At 40.7% G+C, this 26,988-nt stretch overlaps 6 protein-coding genes and 3 long non-coding RNA genes across 12 annotated transcripts; 2 read left to right on the forward strand and 7 right to left on the reverse strand.

The window, feature by feature from the left end:
* Positions 1-82: 82 nt before the first annotated feature.
* Positions 83-952, reverse strand: LOC136198411 (CMP-N-acetylneuraminate-beta-galactosamide-alpha-2,3-sialyltransferase 1-like). Its single transcript, XM_065988378.1, has 4 exons — positions 807-952; positions 526-712; positions 324-452; positions 83-274 (listed from the first exon to the last, which is right to left on the reverse strand). Exons 1-4 carry the CDS (start codon positions 950-952, stop codon positions 83-85), a joined length of 654 nt encoding a protein of 217 aa, XP_065844450.1.
* Positions 953-3,037: 2,085 nt separating this feature from the next.
* LOC136199764 (uncharacterized) lies at positions 3,038-3,846 on the forward strand. 2 transcript variants are annotated; one of them, XR_010673170.1, is made up of 5 exons: positions 3,043-3,094; positions 3,159-3,226; positions 3,327-3,399; positions 3,465-3,574; positions 3,632-3,846. It is a non-coding gene; the product is annotated as an uncharacterized lncRNA (long non-coding RNA). The 2 variants fall into 2 exon arrangements; XR_010673169.1 differs by lacking the exon at positions 3,159-3,226 and having other exon boundaries at positions 3,038-3,094.
* A 204-nt stretch (positions 3,847-4,050) lies between these two features.
* LOC136199761 (kelch-like protein 4) lies at positions 4,051-5,125 on the reverse strand. Its single transcript, XM_065990056.1, has 2 exons — positions 4,957-5,125; positions 4,051-4,899 (listed from the first exon to the last, which is right to left on the reverse strand). Exons 1-2 carry the CDS (start codon positions 4,981-4,983, stop codon positions 4,081-4,083), a joined length of 846 nt encoding a protein of 281 aa, XP_065846128.1. The 5' UTR covers positions 4,984-5,125; the 3' UTR covers positions 4,051-4,080.
* Positions 5,126-7,119: 1,994 nt separating this feature from the next.
* Positions 7,120-8,566, reverse strand: LOC136185171 (uncharacterized). The gene is made up of 2 exons (XM_065972248.1): positions 8,033-8,566; positions 7,120-7,975 (listed from the first exon to the last, which is right to left on the reverse strand). The coding sequence occupies exons 1-2, from the start codon at positions 8,480-8,482 to the stop codon at positions 7,160-7,162; spliced, it is 1,266 nt and encodes a 421-aa protein (XP_065828320.1). The 5' UTR covers positions 8,483-8,566; the 3' UTR covers positions 7,120-7,159.
* A 2,538-nt stretch (positions 8,567-11,104) lies between these two features.
* Positions 11,105-18,637, reverse strand: LOC136199760 (uncharacterized). 2 transcript variants are annotated; one of them, XM_065990054.1, is made up of 3 exons: positions 18,294-18,637; positions 18,146-18,240; positions 11,105-11,977 (listed from the first exon to the last, which is right to left on the reverse strand). In XM_065990054.1, the coding sequence occupies exons 1-3, from the start codon at positions 18,580-18,582 to the stop codon at positions 11,153-11,155; spliced, it is 1,209 nt and encodes a 402-aa protein (XP_065846126.1). In that variant the 5' UTR covers positions 18,583-18,637; the 3' UTR covers positions 11,105-11,152. The 2 variants fall into 2 exon arrangements, with proteins under 2 accessions (XP_065846126.1, XP_065846127.1); XM_065990055.1 differs by lacking the exons at positions 18,146-18,240; positions 18,294-18,637 and adding exons at positions 12,025-12,119; positions 12,173-12,568.
* Positions 12,575-13,503, forward strand: LOC136199766 (uncharacterized). The gene is made up of 3 exons (XR_010673172.1): positions 12,575-12,969; positions 13,020-13,175; positions 13,257-13,503. It is a non-coding gene; the product is annotated as an uncharacterized lncRNA (long non-coding RNA).
* A 399-nt stretch (positions 18,638-19,036) lies between the features above and the next one.
* On the reverse strand, positions 19,037-20,616 carry LOC136199765 (uncharacterized). The gene is made up of 8 exons (XR_010673171.1): positions 20,430-20,616; positions 20,281-20,378; positions 20,206-20,226; positions 20,084-20,144; positions 19,964-20,035; positions 19,717-19,909; positions 19,565-19,662; positions 19,037-19,510 (listed from the first exon to the last, which is right to left on the reverse strand). It is a non-coding gene; the product is annotated as an uncharacterized lncRNA (long non-coding RNA).
* Positions 20,617-21,085: 469 nt separating this feature from the next.
* Positions 21,086-25,323, reverse strand: LOC136199759 (uncharacterized). 2 transcript variants are annotated; one of them, XM_065990053.1, is made up of 6 exons: positions 24,934-25,323; positions 24,767-24,876; positions 23,533-24,719; positions 22,115-23,472; positions 21,967-22,061; positions 21,086-21,910 (listed from the first exon to the last, which is right to left on the reverse strand). In XM_065990053.1, exons 4-6 carry the CDS (start codon positions 22,401-22,403, stop codon positions 21,098-21,100), a joined length of 1,197 nt encoding a protein of 398 aa, XP_065846125.1. In that variant the 5' UTR covers positions 22,404-23,472; positions 23,533-24,719; positions 24,767-24,876; positions 24,934-25,323; the 3' UTR covers positions 21,086-21,097. The 2 variants fall into 2 exon arrangements, with proteins under 2 accessions (XP_065846125.1, XP_065846124.1); XM_065990052.1 differs by lacking the exons at positions 21,086-21,910; positions 21,967-22,061; positions 22,115-23,472 and having other exon boundaries at positions 23,850-24,719; positions 24,934-25,293.
* A 371-nt stretch (positions 25,324-25,694) lies between these two features.
* Positions 25,695-26,671, reverse strand: LOC136199763 (uncharacterized). Its single transcript, XM_065990058.1, has 5 exons — positions 26,613-26,671; positions 26,489-26,564; positions 26,336-26,433; positions 25,974-26,269; positions 25,695-25,926 (listed from the first exon to the last, which is right to left on the reverse strand). Coding segments are annotated over exons 3-5 (447 nt in total). The 5' UTR covers positions 26,338-26,433; positions 26,489-26,564; positions 26,613-26,671; the 3' UTR covers positions 25,695-25,777.
* Positions 26,672-26,988: the final 317 nt, after the last annotated feature.

Below are 26,988 nucleotides of genomic sequence, written 5' to 3' on the forward strand. Positions count from 1 at the left end.
TGAATAAAGTTTTGTTCAGGCAGAAAAACGATCAAGTTTACGAGATGGAGAAGGGTTTTCAAAGTTCGCGCGCTTCGGGTTTTTATCGAATAACGCCCGGATAAAGAGTAATTATACCCTCGTCCGCCATTTTCTGGCGTGTATCTGCCTCCGATTTCATATTATGAGCTGCCCCTGGCTTCTCCTTGGGTTTCCAAAATTTTGGAGTGTCCTCATTAGAGTAATAGTGTTCGTATTCGCCCGCCTTATTCAGACCAAACCCAAACAGGTCCACCTATAAATTCGAAAATAATACCACATAGCTTTTATGCGACGTGTATTACCTTATTGCAAACGTGAACGGCAAATATTAGAATCGTTATTCCGCTTGTTAACCGAGTCGGATTTTCGTCCGACCACTGCATCCACTTCTCCTTCGTCTGTCGATACAAGTCCGGATGAATGAGATAGACCTACGTGTAGGAATAGAATAGCAGCGTTTGAGATAAATAAATAATATAAATATATATAGTGTTAGTGCCGCACTTCCGATTGGTGTAGGAAAAGACGCGAAGGCGCAGTTCGAGCGTAATTTATTTCTTTCAGCGACGTGGGAATGATGAGAACTTTGTTCGGTCGAATGTAGGCTTTTTCGATTCTAGCGTACAGCGACTGAAACGTCGTCTTTGTGCCAACGTCCTTTTCGTATCCCTTCGTCGGAGCGACGTTCATTCTATACATAATGCTTGTTTGTTTGTTTGTTTTTTTGGGAAGGGGGGGGGGGGGGGGAGAGAGATACTGAAAAATACTAGTAGATTATCACTTGCCTGATAATGACGTCATGGCTATCGATTAAAGAACCGTAATTGGATCCAATCAAGTTATCCGAGCCGCCGACGACGGCGCAAGAAATCTTTCCCTTCTCCTTTCGCCATCGACCGAAAATGTCCTCGCTCGAAATCACTTTGAACATATTCTGAGCCGTCTTATAAAATGTCGCGTCAGAGAACTCGCCCTCAATATGATTAGCCTAACACTTTATGTATAGTCTCCCGGATAAAGCCTGTATAGGAACTAGAATATATATTTACCCGTAGGACGGCAATAGTTTCTTTTGATACGAGCGGATCGCCGCGCGACCAAATCGCCTTTAAGGATGCGTCGAATTGATCGCAGAACCATTTGGAACGAGTCGCTATTACGCCTACACAATGTCTCATTTAGAGGCCCGTTTATGCCACGTGGACGCAAATCGCAGTTATTAATTAATCAATGCTCACCGCAGTAAGGCGGCGGCGGTTCGCTTGTCAACGACTGCGTTGTCGGCTGTGACGGCGGCGGCGACAACGGCCTTTTATCTTTGGGAAAGCTAAACGTTGGTGTATATCGTCGTCGTGAGCCGAAGTGATAAAGGAAGACTACAGTGAGACTAAATGAAACGAGCAGCAGTAAAAAAAGAAAGATTCTCATGGCGCAGGACGTAAGCGGACGTGTACAGTCAGTCGCTCTGTATAATTATGCACGTGCGCACAGCCCGGAGAGAGTTTTAGCGCGCGTCTGCGAAGACCTGTCTACTCTATCCCCCTGCTAATGCACATTCAAAAAATATTCGCTAAAGCGTTTATCGAATAACGCCCGGATAAACTGTAATTATAATTTCTGGCGTAAATCTGCCTCCGTCGGAGCGACATTCATTCCATAGATGATGTCTTACTTTTTTGGGGAGGGGGAGGGGAGACTATCCCTTACCTAATTACGACGTTGTGACTATCGATGATGGAACCGTAATTGGATCCAATAAGGTTATCCGAAGCGCCGGACGACGGCGCAGGAAATCATTCCCTTCTCTTTTCTCCGTTGATCGAAAATGTCGTCGCTCGAAATCGCTTTGAACGTGTCTTGGCACGTCCGATGAAATTTGCGCACTTGGGGTCAATAGGATTAGCCTTATACTTATTGACTTAATTAATTAAGCCACGCCTTTCATAGTGTCACCCGTATGACTTCGATAGTTTCTCTTTCGATACGAAATCGCCTTCAACGATTCGTCGTATCAATCGCAGAACAATTTGGAACGAGTTCAAAATTCAAAATTAAGAAGCTAGAGAATTCGAGTTCACGCAAGAAACTCGAAATAAATATGAAAATATGGCAAGTGCAAATATCAATACATTATATTCCGTCTCCTGTTTATAACGTCACAATTTCGCGTCTATTCATCCATGTACCTGAGCCCTATGTTTATTTCTAGATAAAGTAAACAATCCTCTCAAGAACGCAAGAGGGAAGACTTAGTTGTGTCAAAGCAGAAATTACGAGACCGAACGTCGTCAAAGATATATTGATATCGAAGCTTTCTCCTAATTAATCTATTTCACGTCGTCTAAAGTAAATAAAATAAATACAAGTAAATACGTTATTATTATTATTTCATCTGCACAGCCCAGATACGTAAGAAATGGCAATTTCGTCGGAAGGATCCATTCTATCTTGATCTCACGATGCCAGATTGCCTTCGGAGCAGGAAACAATCCTCTCGTCGTTTTCTTCGCTTCGACGTGATCGCGGTTCGTCCACGAAGCTTTCGTATTGCGCCTGTGAAGTCTGTCGGTTCGCCCGTACCGTTGTTAGGTCGCTCGGAGACCCGCAAGCACGTCGCAGATGCTGGAAAGGTCTCGATGGAGCTGAAATGTTTCGTCTGATCACGTGACTATAGTCGCGCGCTAGGCTGCCAAAATGCTACAGAAAGACTTCTGTTTTCGACGTTGTTCACGCTTAGTGTTGCACTGGCTTGCTCAGTGAAGGTGTTATTAAAGTAAAATAGCTTAGATTCGTCCCGTTTTCGTCATAGCGAAGTGCTTTTGGACGATGTGAGTTTTCGTAGTAGTTTTGCGATTTAGGCCGCTTTCTTGTCAAGGCGGGCAAGACTATAGTGTTATAGTGGTGTCTAGAGATCGAATGAAGTTTTGTTCAGGTAGGAAAACGAGCAGTTTACGTTTCAAAGTTCGCGCGCTTCGACTAATCCGGGTTGCATACGGGTCCCGTCAAACTAACTACTGTTCTGAAAAACATGGCGAAACGAAGGCATCGACGGCTCAGATCAGTTCGAATGAAGGTAAGAGACGTGTTCGGGTGCTGTATCAATTGCGCAATGGTGTTTTCGGGGGCCCCGATGTCAGCGAGTGAAGATCCTCTTTGCGATCGTCGTGTTTTCGAAGACCGTACGACATCGAAAAGAGTTTTTTCGGTGAGCTATACATGTTTTGTAGGGTTTAGGGGGTAGCAAGCTCATTTTGGGTTCCTGTGCAGTCGTAAGCACGGTGTTTCATCCATGGATCTCTTTTTAGGTTATTATACGTTAGAAGAGCGTCAGTGGAAATGAAACGGTGAGAACGAGTGAACTCAAGTGACTTACCAATGGTGAGTTTACGTTTTATGAATAAAATGAAGATTTGGAGATTTATTCATTTATTTTTTGCTTTTAGGTTTGATATGTTTTCGTCGCCTAGGAGGGAATCTTTAGAGGTGCAAAAGGTGGGTTGAGAATATGTAAGGTCAATCCATGATTATCTCGAGGCCTATAGAGGAAGTGAAGGTAATTTCTGAAGAGATAGACATTGTTCTCAGTTTAAATATCGGTTTTGTTTTATAGGAATATGTTGGTCTTTCTAGAAGGAGCTCAGACGCAGTGGTGGACATTGGAGTAGGGATACGTTGCGTTTAGAAGATCAGTTAAGTGCTCTTTGCATGATATCATTGTCAGAGGCTTTGGTTTCTTTCTTATTGCAGGGAAAAAGCCCCGTGGGACATAGGGGAGGTATGTTCAGGAAATTGCAGTGTGACGATTTCTCACTTGCTCCTTATAGGCTTTGGAGGAAAAGCTGTCAATGGTAATTGCGCTCTTGTGAGCCTTGTTTCTTCTTTATAAGGGTTTTTGACGCTTCTGCTGGTATCTTTGCGGGAGACTTTCTCAATTCTTTCTCCAGATGATCGCTCAAAGCGTCGTTCGAATATTTGACTGATTTTTGTCGTCGTGGAGAATTGAAAGGTGACCAATCAACACAAGAACACATAAAATTTAATTGGGCCCTAAGAACACGTTTACATTTTCAATTTCAAACATTCAACTGAGTGTCCAGTTTTCCATCCCTCCACTACAATCAATTGATTGTCTTTTGTTGAACATGTACCATGCCATACTCGTCCCGTATTCATTGATGGCAATGGAAGCCAATCCCCAGACAATTCGTCATACATTTCAACACAATTGCTCTTTCCATTTCCTCCTGTTGCGACGAGTTTTCCATTCCACGATGAAATTTGACACGATACCTCTGTAGTAGGATTCATATCAATCCACTCTTGTTTTGCCATCGAAAAACATTCAACTGAATTCCCCGCCCCTTTCCCTCCTCCAACAAACAGTTTATCATCAATTACAGCCAATGAGCAGAAATCTCGTTTACGTTTCATTTTCTTTATTGTTCCCCATTCTCCCTTATTAATATCGAAACAATCAACTCTATCACTTCCTGTTCCTCCCGCAAGATAAATTTTCTCGTTGTGTCCAATAGCACCTCTGTAGTCGAGCTGATATTGAACTGGTATTTCATTTATTGGTTTCACATCTCTCATGTCGCTTTTCCATTCGTAAATACTCGCGCATTTATGCCCTCTACAGCTCATGACATATTCTTTCTCTTCACATTCAAAGACACTCCATGCGCGCTGAATACCCGGCAGGAGATCATTCGTATTTTTCCACTCCCCCTTCTCCAACCAAAACATTTTATTACTCCAAACAACATGTAGAATGCCATTGATTTCAGCCACACGTCCATATGGCAAACAATCAATGAGTGGCATGTTTGGTATGTCTGTCTTCCATTTGAGACCAGGACTTCCCATCGAAGGTCCAATCTAAATGTATCTAATTACAAACCAAAAATTAGATTGCTCTTTTTGACACGCCCCCACCTTAGTTCTCAGACCAATGTTCGTCATTTTTTCCTTGTTCTTTTCTTCTCTCTCTTTTTTCAATTTTCTTTCTAAATCCTTGACTTTTTTTTCTCATTCCACAAGGTGCTCTGAACTTTTATTGCGTTTATTTTCCATTATTGTTTGTGCAACGTGTTCCTGTCCTTCGGTTTCCTTCAAAACGTTCAAAAATCGGTCAAATGAATCGAGTCCTTTTTTCGGTAAAATTGAAACAAGAAGCAGTCGTGATCGCTCGACGTCATCGCAAATTTGACGAGAGAGCTTCTCAAACTCTTGAACAGTGATAAGAGCGACGGCGAGAAGACCATCGATAAGAGAGAGAGGAAGCAGAATCTCGAGCAGAGCGGGAAGAATGGGAAACACGCGTTTCTTCCATCTTTCATCCATTCTCAACGAGGCAGACAGCGAAAAAAAGAAGGCAAGCGAGTTTGGGGACTCTGTGGGGACTCTTGGTGCACGTGACCCTAACAGTAGCAAATGACGTCATCTCAATCATGGATTACAGGTGGTCTATTTCTAATTAATAAAAAATCGCCGCTTCTGGGGACTCGATCACGTGCAGCTGTTAGCCAATGATGAACGAAGGTAATCATTGATTAATTAGAACATGATGATCATCTCAAAGAAGCAAAAAATAATTGCAAGTGCAGATCAATCTAATTTAGCATTGAGTCTTGCTCTAATTCGTTGTCTTCTTTTCTCAAGTGGACTCAAAGGACCAGGATCCTTATTCTTCAGCAAACTTTTGCCTGGACTAAGCGTTGAAGCGACGAATTTCTTCTTTCCAATCGGCTCATAGGCTATGGGAATAATTGAATAAATTATTTTAATTATCTAGATCAATTTACCTTTATAATGTTTTCCAGAAAATCGAATTATTCTCTTCTTTTTCAAAACGGGTATTTTTGACGATTTCTTTTTTCGTCCATCAACACTTATAGAATCGAAATTGAGTTTCTTTTGTGGAGAAAGGGGAGGAGACGGAGATGAGGCTTGAAGTCGTTTTGAACGACGAAAATTGACGGAAATGTCATCATCCACAGTAGCACTATCACCACTTCCGGGAACGTCACTATTATGACGACGTTTCTTAGCTGGACTCTCTATCACTACTACGTCATCAGGAGCAATTTTCTCGAGAAACCTTCAAAGGAAAATTCACGTCACAATATATGTAATTAGGTATTTATTTATTTATTTATTTACATTTCTCTGAGAGCGTACAATGCTCTTCTGTTCTTGGCTCGTGTCAACGTATCAGCTGCTACAGTGAACAAATTCTCAGCTATGAGAATGAAATCAATCTACACAGTCCATAAAAATAGTCAATTTATTTAATTAGTATTGAATTATTAACCTGTAGTGGAGCATCTTCGGACAATTCAAGCAATGGCTTGAAAATGCAATCACATATATTGTCCAATAACGCAGCCCTAGTGAATCATTATTAATTAATCATTAATTAACTTCTGAACTCTTATGATTGGAAATTATCAGCTAACACATAAATAGGATGAAGAAGAACATTAAATAAATCACAGGTCAACTAGAAATTGAAATCTTAAATTTTTAATATCAAAAGAAAAAGTTATGTTTTACTTTTGAATCTGCTACGCTTAGTAGTTTCCCTAGAAATTTATCAGCAACATGCAGAGAAATTCCCAATGAAACCTCCAGGAAAAAATCAAATAGTTATTTATTATTAATTTCTGTTTACAAATTGAGCTTTGACATTGAGTGGACCATCAGCAAGAAAAGTTTCAAAAGAATCACAGTCTACTTCTGTCTTTCAGAACGGTTTTTAAAGCTTCTTCTGGTATCTTAGAGTTGAAATCATCTCAAATGGGCAACGAAATGCGCGAAACGGTCAAAAGCGGAAAAATCGAATTTTCTGAAAGACTTTGATACTCGAACAGTTGATCGGTAAGGTAAAATTTCTCATTTTTTTTGGGCAGGCGACGAGCATTGAGCTGAATGTTCAGAACTCCAATTTTCTATTATCCAACGATTTTTCCTTTCTTCTTTTTTCAGGCGATTTCCGCAATCTTTTCTCTGAGCCGGAAAAACTGTTTATGATCAATCAAAGCGTCTTTCAAGAGACTGAATGATTTTTGGTGCAAAGGAGATTTTATTGGTGAGAAATCGACATAAAGAGAATTTTTTATTAAGACCCAAAACACATTTACATTTTTAAACATTCAACTGAGTTCAAAGCACCCCTTCCCCCCACTACAATCAATTGATTGTCTTTTGTTGTACATGCACCATGCAAGTGTCGTTCCTGATTCATTGATGGCAATGGAAGCCAATCCCCAGACAATTCATCATACATTTCAACACAATTGCTCTCTCCCCTTCCTCCTGTTGCGACGAGTTTCCCATTCCATGATGACAATTGACACTCCTCCTTTGTAGTTGGTGTGATATCAATGAACTCTTGTTTCTCCATTGAGAAACATTCAACTGAATTCCCCGCCCCTTTCCCTCCTCCAACAAACATTTTATCATTGATTACAGCCAATGAACACGAATACCGTTTATTCTTCATTTTCTTTATTGGTTCCCATTCTCCCTTATTAATATCACAACAATCAACTCGATCACTCCACCAATCCCCTCCCACAAGATAAATGTTCCCATTGTGTCCAATTGCTGATCTCCATTTGAGTTGACATTCATCTGGTATTTTAGTTAATAATTCCAAATTTCTCGTTTCACTTTTCCATTTATAAATACTCGAACATCGATTTATGTCATTGACATTCATGAAATATCCTTTCCCTTCACATTCAAAGACACTCCTTATGCGTTTAATCCCCGGAAGATGATCCTCCTCTCCCTCCCACGCTCCTTTCTTAAACTGAAACATTCTATCCCCCCAACCAACATGTAGCATTCCATTGATTTCAGCCACACGTCCAATTGGCAAACAACCAATGGGCATGTTTGGTATGTTTGTCTCCCATTTGAGACTAGGATTTCTCATCGAAGGTCCAAGCTAAATGTATCTAATTTCAAACCAAATATTCGATTTTTCTTTTTGACACTCCCCCACCTTAGTTCTCAGACCAATGTTTGTCACATATTCCTTGTTTTTCTCTTCTTTTTCTTTCTGTAATTGTCTCGTTTTTTCTTCTTTCTCTTCTCTCTCTTTTTTCAATTCTCTTTCTAATTCCTTGACTTTTTCTTCCCATTCCACAAGGCGCTCTGAACTCTTATCGCTTTCATTTTCCATTATTCTTTGTGCGACGTGTTCTTGTCCTTCGGTTGCTTTCAAAACGTTCATAAATCGATCAAAGGAGCCGGGTCCCTTTTTCGGTAAAATAGAGAGAAGGAGCATTCGCGATCGCTTGACGTCATTGTAGATTGGAAGAGAGAGCTCTTCATATTCTTCAAGAGCGATAAGAGAGACGGCGAGTAGACCATCGATAAGAGAGAGAGGCATGAGAATCTCGAGCAGAGCGGGAAGAATGGGAAACACGCGTTTCTTCCATCTTTCATCCATTCTAGCTCAACGAAGCAGACAGCGAAAAAAACGAAGGCAAGCGAGTTTGGGGACTCTGTGGGGAGATGAGACGACAGTGAGCGCGAAGACGGCGGAGAGAACAATGAGGAGAAGTCGGGAAAACAATGAGTCATAAAGGCGGGTGAGAAGAGTTCGGGTTAGGGGAAAATCCCCACAAGAGTAGTCCCCCAACGAAAACGTGGATAATCTGCTACGATTTCTAATCTGTTATGGGGTTTGGACAGATTATCGACTTGAGGATGTGACGTCAGAGTGAAATGCGCCAATTTTGGACGTCAAATCATCGTTTCAGGTAAATTCCTTAGACTCCCTCCCACATCCCAATTACGTGAGAAGTCCACATGTATTCATCCACACCGTATGACTTAGTGGCGCCTTTCATTATAAAGCTTAGGGGAAAAGAGGGAAACGCACGCTTGCCCCCTTCCCTCAACGTATCAGAGAACAATCTAAACAAGAGATGTACGCCTCTAGGGACTCGATCACGTGCAGCTGTTAGCCAATGATGAACGAAGGTAATCATTGATTGATTAGAACATGATCATCTCAAAGAAGCAAAAAATAATTGCAAGTGTAGATCAATCTAATTTAGCATTGAGTCTTGCTCTAATTCGTCGTCTTCTTTTCTCAAGTGGACTCAAAGGACCAGGATCCTTATTCTTCAGCAAACTTTTGCCTGGACTAAGCGTCGAAACGACGAATTTCTTTTTCCCAATCGGCTCATAGGCTATGGAAATAATTAAATAAATTATTTAATTATATAGATTAATTTACTTTTATAATATTTTCCAGAAAATCGAATAATTCTCTTCTTTTTCAAAACGGGTATTTTGGAAGATTTCTTTTTTCGACCATCAACACTTATAAAATCGAAATTGAGTTTCATTTTTGGAGAAAGGGGAGGAGACGGAGATGAGGTTTGAACGACGATAATTGACGGAAATGTCATCATCCACTGTAGCACTATCACCACTTCCGGGAACGTCACTATTATGACGACGTTTCTTGGCTGGACTCTCAATCACTCCTACGTCATCAGTAGTGATTCTCGAGAGAAACCTTCAAAGGAAAATTCACGTCAGCATATATATATAACTAGGTATTTATTCATTTACATTTCCCTGAGAGCGTACGATGCTCTTCTGTTCTTGGCACGTGTCAACGCATCAGCTGCTACAGTGAACAAGTTCTCAGCTATGAGACTGAAATCAATCTACACAGTCCATAAAAATAGTCAATATTATTTAATTAGTATTGAATTATTAACCTGTAGTGGAGCATCTTCGGACAATTCAAGCAATGGCTTGAAAATGCAATCACATATATTGTCCAATAACGCAGCTCTAGTGAATCGTCAAAAATTAAAAATTAATTAATTCTTAACTCTTACGATTGGCAATTAGCAGCCAACACATAAATAGGATGAAGAAGAACATTAAATAAATCACAAGTCAACTAGAAATCGAAATCTCAAATTTTTAATATCAAAAGAAAAAGGAATGTTTTACTTTTGAATCAGCTACGCTTAGTAGTTTCCCTAGAAATTTGTCAGCAACATGCAAAGAAATTCCCAATCAAACCTCAAGGAAAAAAAATTAAATATGTATTCACTTTTTATTTTCTGTTTGCAATGTGGGCTTTGACATTGAGTGCACCATCAGCAAGAAAAGTAGCAAAAGAATCACATAACCTATAACCCAAACATGATTATTATTTAATTAATTAATTAATTAATTAAATTAGAAATGTAGTCTTGCCCTTGATCCCATTCATGTTTCTTAAGAAAGCAAAATGATTCTCTCAAGAAAATAGAAATGAAAAATTGAACAAACATCTTTTTTAAAAATTTGATTATGTAAAATTTGTCGATTCGAAGTCGATCAATTCCCGTCCATTCTCGTCATAAAATAAGTTTTGATAAATTGAAAACCTGAAAAAGGAAGTCAAACGATTTTTTCATCGTCTAATATGCACTCTTCTCACTTTGTTCACTATCTTGGAAACTGTAGATGAGATTAGCGACAGATATCTGCTGTTTTCGCCATCTTCTAGACTGCGTACGGAGTTGGATCGCTTGGTGAAGGTACTATTCGATGATAGCGACTCGTATTCGCGATGTCGAGTCGTCAACTGTGGGAGAAAGAGCGAGAGAAAGAGAATTGGAAGCATTCAATCCGGGACTTTTCGCGCGCTTACGTTTTTTCAGCTGCGAATCGCTAGAATGTAAATGCGCTCTTCTGAGCCTACTTCTGTATTTCAGAACGGATTTTAAAGCGTCTTCTGGTATTTTAGAAGCGAAATCAGCTCAAATGAGCGACGTAATGCGCGAAATCGATGGAAAGCGAAAAATCGAATTTTCTCAGACTTTGATGATTCGAAGAGTCAATCGGTAAGGTAACAATTATGATTTATTGTGGGAAGGCGACGAGCATTGAGCTGAATGCTCAGAACTCCAATTTTCTATCATCCAACGATTTTTCTTTCTTCTTTTTTCAGGCGCATTCCGAAATCTTTTCTTTACGCTGGAATCACTGTTTTACGATCAATCAAAGCGTCTTTCAAGAGATTGAATGATTTTTGGTGCAAAGGAGAATTGATTGGTGAGAAATCGACAAAAAGAAAATTTTTTATTGAGACCCAAAAACACTTTTACATTTTCAAACATTCAACTGAGTTCAATGCACCCTCTCCCCCCACTACAATCAATTGATTGTCTTTTGTTGTACATGCACCATGGAGGTATCGTCCCTTATTCATTGATGGCAATGGAAGCCAATCCCCAGACAATTCATCATACATTTCAACACAATTGCTATATCCCATGTCCCATCCTCCTGTTGCGACGAGTTTCTCATTCCATGATGACAATTGACACACTTCCTTTGTAGTTGGTTTGATATCAATCCACCCTAGTTTCTCCATTGAGAAACATTCAACTGAATTTCCCGCCTTTGCCCCTCCTCCAACAAACATTTTATCATCAATCACAGCCAATGAACACGCCCACCGTTCATTCTTCATTTTCTTTATTGGTTCCCATTCTCCCTTATTAATATCAAAACAATCAACTCGATCCCTCCCTCCCCATCCCCCTCCCACAAGATAAATGTTCCCATTGTGTCCAATTGCTGATCTCCCATAGAGTTGATATTCATCTGGTATTTTAGTTAATAATTCCAAATTTTTCGTTTCACTTTTCCATTCATAAATACTCGAACATCGAGACCGGTCATTCATATCCACGACATATCCTTTCCCTTCACATTCAAAGACACTCCATATTTTATAAATTCCCGGCAGATGATGCTTCTCTCCCTCCCACGCTCCCTTCTTAAACTGAAACATTCTATCCTCAGAACCAACATGTAGCATTCCATCGATTTCAGCCACACTTCCATATGGCGAACAATTGATGGGCATGTTTGGTATGTTTGTCTCCCATTTGAGACTTGGACTTCCCATCGAAGGACCAATCTAAATATATGTAACTCCCAATCACATTTCTATCAACCCAATCCAACCTTTTTTCTCAATCCGACAACAGTCATTTCAGCGCGAACAAGATCTCCCTTGAATTTCCTCACTCCCTCATCCACAAGTCGATCAATTTCATTCTCTACATAGAATCAATTGAGTCAAATCCTATCCAAACACATTCCCGAATAGTACTTCTCTTTCGTGGCTCCAAAAACAGCCGAACAACATGCTCTTGTCGTTCCGTTCCTCGTAGAACGTCGACAAACTCGTCGAAGGCCGTGTCACCTTTTCGCGGCAAAATGTCGACAAGGAGTATGCGCGATTTGTCTTCGTTCGTCTTGGACGAATCGCGCAGCATTGCGTATTGCTCTCGAGAGACGAGTCTCTCGGCGAGAAGACGATCTAGAACGGACATGGGATCGAACACTTCGACGATCGACGGAAGATTGTCGTGGACGCGATTTCTCCATCGTTTATCCATCGCAGACGCTTCTCTCTTCTCTCTTTCGCTGCGAGGGGAAATGCGTGAGGAATTGCGCAAAAGGTAGGAGTTGGTTCGGGGGGAGTCCCCTTTCGATAGCCTCGCGTCAGGGGGGGTATCTCAGCCTAGTGCGCTAAGAACACGCCCATTTTAGAAACGGCGTTTTCTGTTCGATAGTAAACTTTTATGTTCGTTTACTACCGATCCGTAGTAGGTAATCACCTAATGTTTTCACTCATATTTTTACTTTTATGATAAACGTCTTTATTGGCCCAATTCACTTGCCCCGCCTTTGCAACCCTAAATCTGCCTCTCCAAAAGTTTCCTCTCCAACTGCTGTTACTGATACGTAAGCGTATGTGGTGTTAAACTGATATTTGACTTGTGTCGGTCTATACACCGTGTCTTGTCGGCGATATCGTTGATTTTCGGAAAACATGTCCGATCTTCAAGAACGTGTGCTCACTGCAACGGCCATTTTGATGCAAATTGTGTAAAAGGGCACTAAGTACGTCGTTCGAGTCTTCCCGGTTCTCACAGTCGTTCGTTCATTCTCAGAGAATGACTCCCGAGGCTGGAGACCCTCCGCCGAGGCGGGAGACAACAACGGCTGCGATTGCAACTTTTGCCCTAAGGAGTCAGTCCGCTAGAACTAAGGAGTTATCGCTGATGTTTGGAGCGCGCAGAAGTGGCATCGGAAGCCGCATTTGAACGGTAAGTATTTGAGGCCAATTCTTTGGCAAAGGGTTAGCTCTATCGAGTGACACAAGTGTGGCCTACAAACGTTCTTTGTAGAGCCTCACGATAACATCGAACCGTATGTACTCACGAGCCGTTCACAAGAATGGCACCGGATTGGGCTCGGCCTACTCTAAATGCTCTTCTTTGCCCAGTTTACATCAATTTTAGGAACACTATAGAAAGTTTTTAATAGAACCTACGTGATTATGCCTAATGCACGCAGCGAGGGACGATAACTTTCCAAAAAAGAGCGATTTTGTTGTTGTGGGCGCGCCCTTAGCGCACTAGGCTGAGATACCCCCCCTGGCCTCGCGTTGTCAGTCCCTTCTCCCTGATCTCCCGTATAAACACGGGAGGCTTGGTAGCCTCGGAAACCCAGACCCTTCTCGCGCGCGTTACCGGGGCGAGAGAGGGTCTGGGCAACTCCCTTACAAACGGCGGTTCCTTTGTCGCATATAAACCAATCAGCGACGAGCCTCGCTGAGAGAGTGGACAATCAGCGACGAGCTTCATTATCAAATTAGGACCGTGTAGCGCAGCGTTAGCGTTAGCCTGATGGCCGATGGACGAAGCAATCGCTCTTGTTTGGACGTAAAAGTCGTACAACGTCAGAGTAGAAGCCATCATTAGCGGCCATGACGTCTTCGGCTCCCAACGGGGTTCGGGAAGTCGCGTGCCAATGCGAAAGGAGTGACGTAATGTGTAATCCAATTACGACAAAGGAACCGCCGCTCAGTACAAAGTTGCCCAGACTGAGAAGCCAAGCTTTAGCGCGCGCGGCTCAGTCTGGGTTTCCGAGGCTAGAGGCTTGGTACAACTGGTCTGCGTCATAGGTCACGAGGACCACCCTTTCGTGGGTGCGGTTCATCGTCATCTAATGCAATTACACACCTCGCGTATCATTGGCCTGCATCTCTATAGCCTCGTCTCAGACCCTTTCTCGCTTTCCCGGATGCTCCTCTCAAGCGAGAAAGGGTCTGGGCTGGTACCGCCCTAATTTCCTGTCCCTAGGGACAGGAACTACTATAAATAGCCTTTCTTGTGACGTTGTGTGACGCAATGCTTTAGAGAACTCTTCTTGAGAGATCGCGACAAAAAGCGGAAGCATGGTAAAAGTCTCTAACAGAGCTATGGGCTTCGCTCGAATGCTGAGACGCGTAGAAAAGAAGGATTTGACGAGATAGGCGGGGCAATAGTGGACGTAGGCGGGGCAAAAGTAGGCGGTACCAGCCCAGACCCTTTCTCGCTTGAGAGGAGCATCCGGTAAAGCGAGAAAGGGTCTGAGACGAGGCTAGCATCTCTACTGTCCCTCCCATCCATGGCCTCGGATACTTCGTCTTCGTTAGAGGAGCGAAGCGCTTGGTACACCTTCTGATAATCCGCGAATGCTTGATTTGTAACGTATTAATCCGTAGGTTGCGCACGGAGTACGTTGAAGGCGATCCAGATGATTGTGTGCCGGTTGCGGAGGTTCGCCAAGCTGTTCTCGACCGGCTTGATCTTCCACTCAGCACCAAAGAGGTGTCTAATCTTGTTCGAACCGCGTTCCCGGCCAGCCGGCGTAAGAACTGCAAAAAGACCTGAAAAGAGCATACTTCTATACGGGCATGAAACGAAAATGCCTTTCGATGGATGAGCCACAATGTAATCCATCAATTGAACCTCAAATTGAAATGGAATGTGACCCTGACAGCGACAAAAATGGCACGGAATGAAATACTGGCTTTTGAATGTCTTCTCATTGTCTCTTTCAATAGATCTCGACTGGGGACGCGTGATGAAACTTCTGGTTTCTGAGGTTGAAAATGTCGTTGTGTTCGAAGAAGAAAATGATACTATAACGAGGCAGGACCCTTCTCTCTTGGACATGGCTTCATATCAGGAGCAAATCCAGAAACTTTGATCCATTTCAAAGAGAGTAAAAGCAGAAACAAAGCAAGATCTCAAGCGATGAGAACAAAACTTAAAGGTTCGGGGGAACTTTTGGGGACTCGTAATACGTAATGAGTACAGTCCACGAGTAGCAAAACAAACGCTGATATAGTCCGGGGGGGTACTAACGTCACATGATGAAGGATAGTAGGCGTGGTCATCAGCAGAGTTATACATTACGTAATCAGAATAATCGCATATATTTTTACAAAAATGTTTTATTATTTTAGACAGGCTTTCCTTCTTTAGGTATTTTTCGCAATTTCTTTCTTTCGGCAGCTTTGTGGGCGTCTCCGCCTTTCGCCGGTAACAGAAATGGTAGAGCGTTGTTCATGCATTCGATTATTGCCATTGGGGCTTGATCGCCTTTTTGATTCGGTATGCGTAGTACTCGCGTATAGCCCCCTGGTCGAGATTCATATCTTTCTGTCAGTGGACCGAAGAGTTTGTCCACTAGGGAATCATTCTAAAAATTATTTTTATTTGGTAATTTTTATAGGGAATCGTGATTTTTCCGTACCCTGATCCACCAATTGGCGTCCATGCGAGCTTTCCAATTCCCGCGTTTTCCCAACGAAATCATCTAATGATTACGTCAGAATTCGTTTCCAGGCGACGTAGAACGTCTTACCCAGTCTTCGACTTTTTTCATTGCTTTGGCACGTCAGCTGCAACAGTGAATAAATTCTCAGCTATGAGACTGAAATCAATCTACACAGTCCATAAGCATAGTTCAAAACATTTTAATTAGTATCGAATAATTAACCTGTAGTGGAGCATCTTCGGACAATTCAAGCAATGGCTTGAAAATGCAATCACATATATTGTTCAATAACGCAGCCCTAGTGAATCGTTAAAAAATAATTATTAATTAAATTCTAAACTTTTACGATTGACAGTTAGCAGCTAACACATAAATTGGATGAAGAAGAACATTAAATAAATCATAAGTCAATTCAAAATCTTAAATTTTAAATATTAAAAGAAAAAATAATGTCGTACTTTTGAATCAGCTACGCTTAGTAGTTCCTTTAGAAATTTGTCAGCAACATGCAAAGAAATTCCCAATAAAACTTCAAGGAAAAATTAAATAGTTATTTATTTATTTTTTAATTTCTGTTTACAAATTGAGCTTGGACATTGAGTGGACCATCAGCAAGAAAAGTTGCAAAATAATCACATAACCTATAACCCAAATACGATTATTAATTAATTAATTTAGAAATTATTGATTATGTAGTCTTGCCCTTGATCCCATTCATGTTTCTTAAGAAAGAAAAACGATTCTAACAAGAAATAAGAAATGAATAACTGAAAAAACATTTTGTAAAAAATTAGACCATGTAAAATTTTTCGATTCGAAATTGATCAATTTGCGTCCATTCTCCTCATAAATAAATTTTGATAAATTGAAAACCTGAAAAAGGAAGTCAAACGATTTTTTCATCGTCTAATGTACTCTTCTCACTCTTTTCACTATCGTGGAAACTGTAGATGAGATTAGCGAGAGAAATCTGCTGTTTTCGCCATCGTCTACACGGAGTGAAGGTGATATTCAATTATAGCAACTCGCATTCGCGTTGTTGAGTCAAAGCGCAGCGTCAACTGTGGAGAAAGAGCGAGAGAAAGAGATTTGGAAGAATTCAATCCGGGGCTTTTCGCGCGCTTACGTTTTTTCAGCTGCGAATCGCTAGAAGGTAAATGCACTCTTCTGAGCCTACTTCTGTGTTCCAGAACGGATTTTAATTAAAGCGTCTTCTGGTATCTTAGAAGTGAAATCAGCTCAAATGGGCAACGAAATTCGCGAGAATCGGTCGAAAGCAGAAAAATCGAATTTTTGTGAATGACTTTGATGATTCGAAGAGTTGATCGGTAAGTTTACGATTATGATTTATTGTGGGCAGGCGACGAGCGTTGAGCTGAATGCTCAGAACTCCAATTTTCTAATCATCCAACGATTTTTCTTTTCTTCTTTTTTTCAGGCGCTTTCCGAAATCTTTTCTTTACGCTGGAAAAAGTTTTGTGATCAATCAAAGCGTCTTTCAAGAGATTGAAGGATTTTTGGTGCAAAGGAGAATTGATTGGTGAGAAATCGACAAAAAAGAAATTTTTTATTGAGACCCAAAAACACATTTACATTTTCAAACATTCAACTGAGTTCCCTGCACCCTGTCCCCCCACTACAATCAATTGATTGTCTTTTGTTGTACATGCACCATGGAACCATCGTCCCTCATTCATTGATGGCAATGGAAGCCAATCCCCAGACAATTCATCATACATTTCAACACAATTGCTATATTCCCCATCCCATCCTCCTGTTGCGACGAGTTTCCCATTCCATGATGACAATTGACACTCTTCCTTTGTAGTTGGTTTGATATCAATCCAGTCTTGTTTCTCCCTTGAGAAACATTCAACTGAATTCCTCGCCCCATCCCCTCCTCCAACAAACATTTTATCATCAATCACAGCCAATGAACACAAATCCCGTCCATTCTTCATTTCCTTTATTGGTTCCCATTCTCCCTTATTAATATCAAAACAATCAACTCGATCACTCTTTTCCCATTCCCACCCTCCCACAAGATAAATGTTCCCATTGTGTCCAATTGCTGATCTCCCTTCGAGTTGATATTCATCTGGTATTTTAGTTAATAATCCCAAATTTCTCGTTTCACTTTTCCATTCATAAATACTCAAACATCGACCCAAGTAATTGGTATCCATGACATATCCTTTCCCTTCACATTCAAAGACACTCCTTATCCAGTTAATCCCCGGCAGATGATGCTTCTCTCCCTCCCACGCTCCCTTATTAAACTGAAACATTCTATCAATTGAACCAACATGTAGCATTCCATTGATTTCAGCCACACGTCCAAATGGCAAAACACCAATGGGCATGTTTGGTATGTTTTTCTCCCATTTGAGACTTGGACTTCCCATCGAAGGTCCGATCTAAATATATGTAACTCCCAATCACATTTCTATCATCCCAATTCAAGAACCTTATTTCTCAATCCGACAACAGTCATTTCAGCGCGAACGAGATCTCCCTTCAATTTCTTCACTTTCTCATCCACAAGTCGATCAATTTCATTCTCTACATAGAATCTATTGAGTCAAATCCCATCCAAACACATTCCCGAATCGTACTTCTCTTTCCTGGCTCCAAAAACTGCCGAACAACATGTTCTTGTCGTTCCGTTCCTCGTAGAACTTCGACAAACTCGTCGAAGGCCGTCTCACCTTTTCGCGGCAAAATGTCGACAAGGAGCATGCGCGATTTGTCTTCGTTCGTCTTGGACGAATCGCGCAGCATTGCGTATTGCTCTCGAGAGACGAGTCTCTCGGCGAGAAGACGATCTAGAACGGACATGGGATCGAACACTTCGACGATCGACGGAAGATTGTCGTGGACGCGATTTATCCATCGTTTATCCATCGCAGACGCTTCTCTCTTCTCTCTTTCGCGGCGAGGGGAACAATGGGGACTAAATAAAGGTCGGAGTTGGTTCGGGGGGAGTCCCCATGATTAATTAATATTTGTACAAAGGTCACTTGACGTCATCGACTTTTGTTTTGTATGCGAGAAGAGCTTTGGGAACCTTTCGCGTAGGAAACAATTACGTGGGAAGTCCATATGTATTTTTCCACACAGGATGACTTAGTAGCGCCTTTCATTATAAAGCTTAGGAGAAAAGAGGGAAACGTACGCTTTATCCTTCCATCAACGTATCAGTGCCAAATCTAAAGAAGAGAGGTACGCCTCTAGGGACTCGATCACGTGCAGCTGTTAGCCAATGATGAACGAAGGTAATCATTTATTATAATTAGAACATGATCATCTCAAAGAAGCAAAAAATAATTGCAAGTGTAGATCAATCTAATTAAGCATTGAGTCTTGCTCTAATTCGTCGTCTTCTTTTCTCAAGTGGACTCAAAGGACCAGGATCCTTATTCTTCAGCAAACTTTTGCCTGGACTAAGCGTCGAAACCACGAATTTCTTTTTCCCAATCGGCTCATAGGCTATGGGAATAATTAAATAAATTATTTAATTATCTAGATCAATTTATCTTTATAATGTTTTCCAGAAAATCGAATTATTCTCTTCTTTTTCAAAACGGGTATCTTTGACGATTTCTTTTTTCGTCCATCAACACTTATAGAATCGAAATTGAGTTTCATTTGTGGAGAAAGGGGAGAAGACGGAGATGAGGCTTAAAGTCGTTTTAAACGACGAAAATTGACGGAAATGTCATCATCCACTGTAGCACTATCACCACTTCCGGGAACGTCACTATTATGACGACGTTTCTTGGCTGGACTCTCAATCACTACTACGTCATCAGGAGAAATTTTCTCAAGAAACCTTCAAAGGAAATTTCACGTTACCATATACGTAATTAGGTATTTATTTATTTACATTTCCCTGAGAGCGTACAATGCTCTTCTGTTCTTGGCACGTGTCAACGTATCAGCTGCTACAGTGAACAAATTCTCAGCTATGAGACTGAAGTCAATCTACACAGTCCATAAAAATAATCAATATTATTTAATTAGTATTGAATTATTAACCTGTCGTGGAGCATCTTCGGACAATTCAAGAAATGGCTTGAAAATGCAATCACATATATTGTCCAATAACGCGGCCATAGAGAATCATTAAAAATTAATTATTAATTTATTAAATTCTGGGCTCTTACGATTGGCAATTAGCAGCTAACACATAAATACGATGAAGAAGAACATTAAATAAATCACAAGTCAACTAGAAAGTGAAATCGTAAATTTTAACCTATCAAAAGAAAAAGGGATGTTTTACTTTTGAATCAGCTACGCTTAGTATTTCCCCTAGAAATTTGTCAGCAACGTGCAAAGAAATTCCAAATGAAACCTCAAGGAAAAAAATTAAATATGTATTTACTTTTTATTTTCTGTTTACAATGTGGGCTTTGACATTGAGCGGGCCATCAGCAAGCAAAGTTGCAAAAGAATCTTATAACCTATAATCCAAACATGATTATTAATTAATTAATTAAGAAATTATTGATTATGCAGTCTTGCCCTTGATCCCATTCATGTTTCCTAAGAAAGCAAAACGATACTCTCAAGAAAATAGAAATGAAATATTAAACAAACATTTTTTTAAAAAATTAGACCATGTAAAATTTGTCGATTCGAAGTCGATCAATTCCCGTCCATTCTCGTCATAAAAAAAGTGTTGATAAATTGAAAACCTGAAAAAGGAAGTCAAACGATTTTTTCATCGTCTAATGCACTCTTCTCACTTTGTTCACTATCTGGGAAACTGTAGATGAGATTAGCGACAGATATCTGCTGTTTTCGCCATCTTCTAGACTGCGTACGGAGTTGGATCGCTTGGTGAAGGTAATATTCGATGATAGCGACTCGTATTCGCGGTGTTGAGTCGTCAACTGTGGGAGAAAGAGCGAGAGAAAGAGAATTGGAAGCATTCAATCCGGGACTTTTCGCGCGCTTACGTTTTTTCAGCTGCGAATCGCTAGAAGGTAAATGCGCTCTTCTGAGCCTACTTCTGTGTTCCAGAACGGATTTAAAAGCGTCTTCTGGTATTTCAGAAGTGAAATCAGCTCAAATGAGCGACGTAATGCGCGAAATCGATGGAAAGCGAAAAATCGAATTTTCTCAAAGACTTTGATGATTCGAAGAGTCAATCGGTAAGGTAACAATTATTATTTCTTGTGGGAAGGCGACGAGCATTGAGCTGAATGCTCAGAACTACAATTTTCTATCATCCAAAGATTTTTCTTTCTTCTTTTTTCAGGCGCATTCCGAAATCTTTTCTCTACGCTGGAATTACTGTTTTACGATCAATCAAAGCGTCTTTCAAGTGATTGAAGGATTTTTGGTGCAAAGGAGAATTGATTGGTGAGAAATCGACAAAAAGAGAATTTTTTATTGGGACCCAAAAACACATTTACATTTTCAAACATTCAACTGAGTTCCCTACAAGGTATCCCCCCACTACAAATAATTGATTGTCTTTTGTTGTACATGCACCATGTAACCATCGTCCCTTATTCATTGATGGGAATGGAAGCCATTTCCCAGACAATTCATCATACATTTCAAAACAATTGCTCCATCCCCATCCTCCTATTGCGACGAGTTTCCCATTCCAAGATGACAGTTGACACAATTTCTTTGTAGTTGGTTTAATATCAATCCAGTCTTGTTTCTCCATTGAGAAACATTCAACTGAATTCCCCGCCCCAAACCCTCCTCCAACAAACATTTTAGCATCAATCACAGCCAATGAACAGAAATTTCGTTCATTCTTCATTTTCTTTATTGGTTCCCATTCTCCTTTACTAATATCCAAACAATCAACTCGATCACTCCACTTCCCTCCCACAAGATAAATGTTCCCATTGTGTCTAATTGCTGATCTCCATTCGAGTTGATATTCATCTGGTATTTTAGTTAATAATTTCAAATTTCTCGTTTCACTTTTCCATTCATAAATACTCGAACATTGATCGCTGTCATTGATATCCATGACATATCCTTTCCCTTCACATTCAAAGACACTCTCTATGCGTTTAATCCCCGGGAGATGATGCTCCTCTCCCTCCCACGCTTCCTTCTTAAACTGCAACATTCTATCCCCTGAACCAACATGTAGCATTCCATTGATTTCAGCCACACGTCCAAATGGCCAACAATCACTGGGCATGTTTGGTATGTTTGTCTCCCACTTGAGACTAGGACTTCCCATCAAAGATCCAATCTAAATATACGTGTATTTAACTCCCAATCACATTTCTATCATTCTAATTAAACAACCTTTTTTCTCAATCCGACAACAGTCATTTCAGCGCGAACGAGATCTCCCTTCAATTTCTTCACTTTCTCATCCACAAGTCGATCAATTTCATTCTCTACATAGAATCAATCGAGTCAAATCCCATCCAAACACATTCCCGAATAGTACTTCTCTTTCCTGGCTCCAAAAACTGCCGAACAACATGCTCTTGTCGTTCCGTTCCTCGTAGAACGTCGACAAACTCGTCGAAGGCCGTCTCACCTTTTCGCGGCAAAATGTCGACAAGGAGCATGCGCGATTTGTCTTCGTTCGTCTTGGACGAATCGCGCAGCATTGCGTATTGCTCTCGAGAGACGAGTCTCTCGGCGAGAAGACGATCTAGAACGGACATGGGATCGAACACTTCGACGATCGACGGAAGATTGTCGTGGACGCGTATTCTCCATCGTTCATCCATCGTATAGACTCTTCTCTTCTCTCTTTTGCGGCGAGGGGAACACGGAAAAATGGGGAGATGCGCCGGAAATTGCGCACTAAATAAAGGTCGGACTTGGTTCGGGGGGAGTCTCCTTTCGATGGCACGACATGAATATTTGTACAGTGCTTATCAGCATAAGTGATAATCAGTTAGGGCGCTCTAGCTCAGTTATTTAAAGCCCTATGGCTTCATACTGCATATCCCTCGAATGGTCATGAGTTTCTTTACATGATAGTAATGGCGTCGAAGCCTCTAGTCGTAAAATTTGAATATCAGTGTTTTGACCAATGAGTGTACTGAAATTCGTGTCGTCACAATAGCGCTCGTTCTTTCATTGAGAGCCTCACCCACGCATTTTTGTCGCAAAATGTAATTCCTCACTAGCGCGCTCTACTAATTCACTAGCGCGCTCTACTATTTCATTCATTCCTTTCTTTTTCTCGTCTTTTTTGACGAAACTGAGTATTTTGAGACAAAATCGAAACGATGAAAACATCAGTACTTTATGGATATTGGCTGATGCGAAAGTTGAAAAGGATTTATGGCGTAGTTTCGTCAAAAAACGCGAATAAAGGAAAAATGTACGTAATCGTTTTTTTCGCAAAATAAGGAATAAATTAAAAATCAGGAACAATGAAAACGTGTGGTTTACATCGATTAGGAGTTCAAGGGTAAAAAGTGTGGGAAATAGTACAGAGCGAATAAAATTTTTACGAAAAACCGAGCGAACCTTAGTGTCGCGCATGATTGAACGTATTTCGCTGCTAGAGGCGAAACGCGACTAAATAATTTGGCGGAAGGTAGAGAAAAGCCTTCCGGAGCTACGAAGTTCTCTAGGGGTACGAAAAAACCAGCCGAATTTGAACTACAAGCAAATAAAGCACGCTACCCATTGATGATCACTTATGCTGATAAGCACTGTACGAAGGTCACTTGACGTCATCAACTTTTGTTTTTTATGCGAGAAGAGCTTTGGGAACCTTTCGCGTAGGACACAATAAGATAACAAGTCTTTGGATGTCAATTTCATTGTTTTGTAAGGTCAATCCTAACGAAATATCTTTTTTCATTTAATTTGAGTTTAATCCGGGGCTTTTCGCGCGCTTACGTTTTTCAGCTGCGAATCGCTAGAAGGTAAATGCGTTTCGTCTTTCCTTCGACGTGATTGGTCCATTTCAGCTTTCGTTCAATGTTTATTCAGCGTATTAGCCTGTTTCGCATTCTGTTGGCCTACTGATGCTGTTTCTTCGAAGCACAAACTTCGACAAAAAACATACCGAAGACTCTGGATGATATGGTGACTCCTATTCGCGGTGTTGAGTCGAAGCGCAGCGTCAACATAGCCTCGCAAGCCAGGCCCGACGAGCAGAGCGATGCAAAACAATCCAACGCCGTCTTTGATTGGTGCAAAGGAGAATTGATTGGTGAGAGATCAACAAAAAGAGAATTTTTTATTGGGACCCCAAAACGCAGTTAAATTTTCAAACATTCAACAGAGTTCTCTGCACCCCAATCTCCCCCCACTACAATCAATTGATTGTCTTTTGTTGTACCTGCACCATGGAAATATCGTCCCATTTTCATTGATGGCAATGGAAGCCAATCCCCAGACAATTCATCATACATTTCAACACAATTGCTACATTCCCATCCTCCTGTTGCGACGAGTTTCCCATTCCATGATGACAATTGGCACCGTTCCTCTGTAGTTGGTTCGATGTCAATCCACGCTTGTTTCTCCATTGAGAAACATTCAACTGAATGCCCCGCCCCTATCCCTCCTCCAAAAAACATTTTATCATCAATCACAGCCAATGAACAGTGAGACCGTTCTTTCTTCGTTTTCTTTATTGGTTCCCATTCTCCCTTATTAATATCAACACAATGAACTCTATCACTGCATGGATAATTCCCTCCTACAAGATAAATTTTCCCATTGTGTCCAATTGCTGATCTCCCTATGAGTTGATATTCATCTGGTATTTCAGTTAATAATTCCAAATTTCTCGTTTCACTTTTCCATTCATAAATACTTGAACATCGATACTCCTCATTGATATCCATGACGTATCCTTTCCCTTCACATTCAAAGACACTCCTTATGCGTTTAATCCCCGGCAGATGATGCTCCTCTCCCTCCCACGCTCCCTTCTTAAACTGAAACATTCTATCCTCCCAACCAACATGTAGCATTCCATTTATTTCAGCCACACATCCACATGGCCAACAACCAATGGGCATATTTGGTATATTTCTCTCCCATTTGAGACTAGGACTTCCCATCGAAGGTCCAATCTAAATTCATTCTATAATTTGCATTCTCATTTTCTGACTAAAAACACCTTTTTCCTCAATCCAATATTAGTCAATTCCGATTTCGCCAGTTTCTTCTCCAATTCTTTTAAGCGCCGCTTTTCTCCCTTCTCCTCTTCTCCCACCAACGATCTTCTTCCTTTCTCATTTCAAAATAAATCTCAAAAATCCCGTAATTGTTCCCGTATTCGCTCACCTTGTTCGCAAAGCGATTCGACGACGTGTTCCTGTCCTTCAGTCTCACGCAGAATCGTCATAAATCGATCGTAAGACGTCGGTCCTTTTCGGGGCAAAATCTCGTTGAGAATCGTACGCGATCTTTCTAGTCTTGACGAAAGCGAGCGAAGATCTTGATATTCCTCGTAGGTAACTAGTTTGTCGCGATAGAGACGATCGAGGAAGGATTTGGGATCGAGAACTCGGACTAGATCGTCGAATTGGGGTCGAACAATCGATTCCCATCGTTTGTCGATGAACAAAGACATTTGTGCGCGAAAGAGAGCGGAGATGAGACGACAGTGAGCGCGAAGACGGCGGAGAGAACAATGAAGAGAAGTCGGGAAAACAATGAGTCATAAAGGGCGGGTGAGAAGAGTTCGGGTTCGGGGAAATTCCCACAAGAGCAGTCCCCCAACGAAAACGTCGATAATCTGCAGCGATTTCATATCTGTTATGGGGTTTGGACAGATTTTTGACTTGAGGATGTGACGTCACAGTGAAATGCGTCATTTTTGGACGTCAAATCATCGTTTCAAGTAAATTCCTTAGACTCCCTCCCACATCGCAATTACGTGGGAAGTCCACATGTATTCATCCACACAGGATGACTTAGTAGCGCCTTTCATTATAAAGCTTAGGGGAAAAGAGGGAAACGCACGCTTCATCCATTCCTCAACGTGTGAGAGAGCAATCTAAAGAAGAGAGATACGCCTCTAGAGACTCGATCACGTGCAGCTGTTAGCCAATGATGAACGAAGGTAATCATTGATTAATTAGAACATGATCATCTCAAAGAAGCAAAAAATAATTGCAAGTGTAGATCAATCTAATTTAGCATTGAGTCTTGCTCTAATTCGTCGTCTTCTTTTCTCAAGTGGACTCAAAGGACCAGGATCCTTATTCTTCAGCAAACTTTTGCCTGGACTAAGCGTCGAAACGACGAATTTCTTTTTCCCAATCGGCTCATAGGCTATGGAAATAATTAAATAAATTATTTAATTATATAGATCAATTTACCTTTATAATGTTTTCCTGAAAATCGAATTATTCTCTTCTTTTTCAAAACGGGTATTTTTGACGATTTCTTTTTTCGTTCATCAACACTTATAGAATCGAAATTGAGTTTCATTTTTGGAGAAAGGGAAGGATATGAAGACGAGGCTTGAAGTCGTTTTGAACGACGATAATTGACTGAAATGTCATCATCCACAGTAGAACTATCACCACTTCCGGGAACGTCACTATTATGACGACGTTTCTTGGCTGGACTCTCTATCACTACTACGTCATCAAGAGCAGTTTTCATGAGAAACCTTCAAAGGAAAATTCACGTCACCATATATATGTAATTAGGTATTTATTTATTTATTTATTTGTACATTTTCCTGAGAGCGTACAATGCTCTTCTGTTCTTGGCACGTGTCAACGTATCAGCTGCTACAGTGAATAAATTCTCAGCTATAAGACTGAAGTCAATCTACACAGTCCATAAGCATAGTCAAAAATATTTTAATTAGTTTTGAATTATTAACCTGTAGTGGAGCATCTTCGGACAATTCAAGCAATGGCTTGAAAATGCAATCACATATATTGTCCAATAATGCAGCCCTAGTGAATCATTATTAATTAATCATTAATTAACTTCTGAAGTCTTACGATTGGCAATTAGCAGCTAATACGTAAATAGGATGAAGAAGAACATTAAATAAATCACAAGTCAACTAGAAAGTGAAATCGTAAATTTTAAACTATCAAAAGAAAAATAAATGTTTTACTTTGAATCAGCTACGTTTAGTAGTTCCCCTAGAAATTTGTCAGCAACATGCAAAGAAATTCCCAATCAAACCTCAAGGAAAAAAAATTAAATATGTATTCACTTTTTATTTTCTGTTTGCAATGTGGGCTTTGACATTGAGTGGTCCATCAGCAAGCAAAGTTGCAAAAGAATCACATAACCTATAACCCAAACATGATTATTAATTAATTAATTAAGAAATTATTGATTATGTAGTCTTGCCCTTGATCCCATTCA

Source organism: Oscarella lobularis, chromosome 1, assembly GCF_947507565.1.
Source record: "Oscarella lobularis chromosome 1, ooOscLobu1.1, whole genome shotgun sequence".
Classification (NCBI taxonomy): Eukaryota; Metazoa; Porifera; class Homoscleromorpha; order Homosclerophorida; family Oscarellidae; genus Oscarella; species Oscarella lobularis.

Bases quoted from the DNA above. Each gene is read 5' to 3' on its own strand.
- LOC136199760 (XM_065990054.1), bottom strand. From the start codon at position 18,582: ATGGATAAACGATGGATAAATCGCGTCCACGACAATCTTCCGTCGATC. The intron at 18,241-18,293 runs GTACGATTCGGG...GATTCTATGTAG, and splicing joins TTTGGAGCCAGGAAAGAGAA to AGAATGAAATTGATCGACTT. The intron at 11,978-18,145 runs GTTCTTGAATTG...ACATATATTTAG, and splicing joins TTGTCGGATTGAGAAATAAG to ATTGGTCCTTCGATGGGAAG.
- LOC136198411 (XM_065988378.1), bottom strand. From the start codon at position 952: ATGTTCAAAGTGATTTCGAGCGAGGACATTTTCGGTCGATGGCGAAAG. The intron at 713-806 runs GCAAGTGATAAT...CATTATGTATAG, and splicing joins AGCCATGACGTCATTATCAG to AATGAACGTCGCTCCGACGA. The intron at 275-323 runs GTAATACACGTC...TCGAATTTATAG, and splicing joins CCGTTCACGTTTGCAATAAG to GTGGACCTGTTTGGGTTTGG.
- LOC136199763 (XM_065990058.1), bottom strand. The intron at 25,927-25,973 runs GTAAATTGATCT...TTATTTCCATAG, and splicing joins TTCAGGAAAACATTATAAAG to CCTATGAGCCGATTGGGAAA.
- LOC136199759 (XM_065990052.1), bottom strand. From the start codon at position 25,222: ATGTCTTTGTTCATCGACAAACGATGGGAATCGATTGTTCGACCCCAA. The intron at 24,877-24,933 runs GTGAGCGAATAC...GAAATGAGAAAG, and splicing joins CGAATCGCTTTGCGAACAAG to GAAGAAGATCGTTGGTGGGA. The intron at 24,720-24,766 runs GTGTTTTTAGTC...GAATGAATTTAG, and splicing joins ATATTGGATTGAGGAAAAAG to ATTGGACCTTCGATGGGAAG.
- LOC136185171 (XM_065972248.1), bottom strand. From the start codon at position 8,482: ATGGATGAAAGATGGAAGAAACGCGTGTTTCCCATTCTTCCCGCTCTG. The intron at 7,976-8,032 runs GTGGGGGAGTGT...AGATACATTTAG, and splicing joins ACATTGGTCTGAGAACTAAG to CTTGGACCTTCGATGAGAAA.
- LOC136199761 (XM_065990056.1), bottom strand. From the start codon at position 4,983: ATGACGAACATTGGTCTGAGAACTAAG. The intron at 4,900-4,956 runs GTGGGGGCGTGT...AGATACATTTAG, and splicing joins ACATTGGTCTGAGAACTAAG to ATTGGACCTTCGATGGGAAG.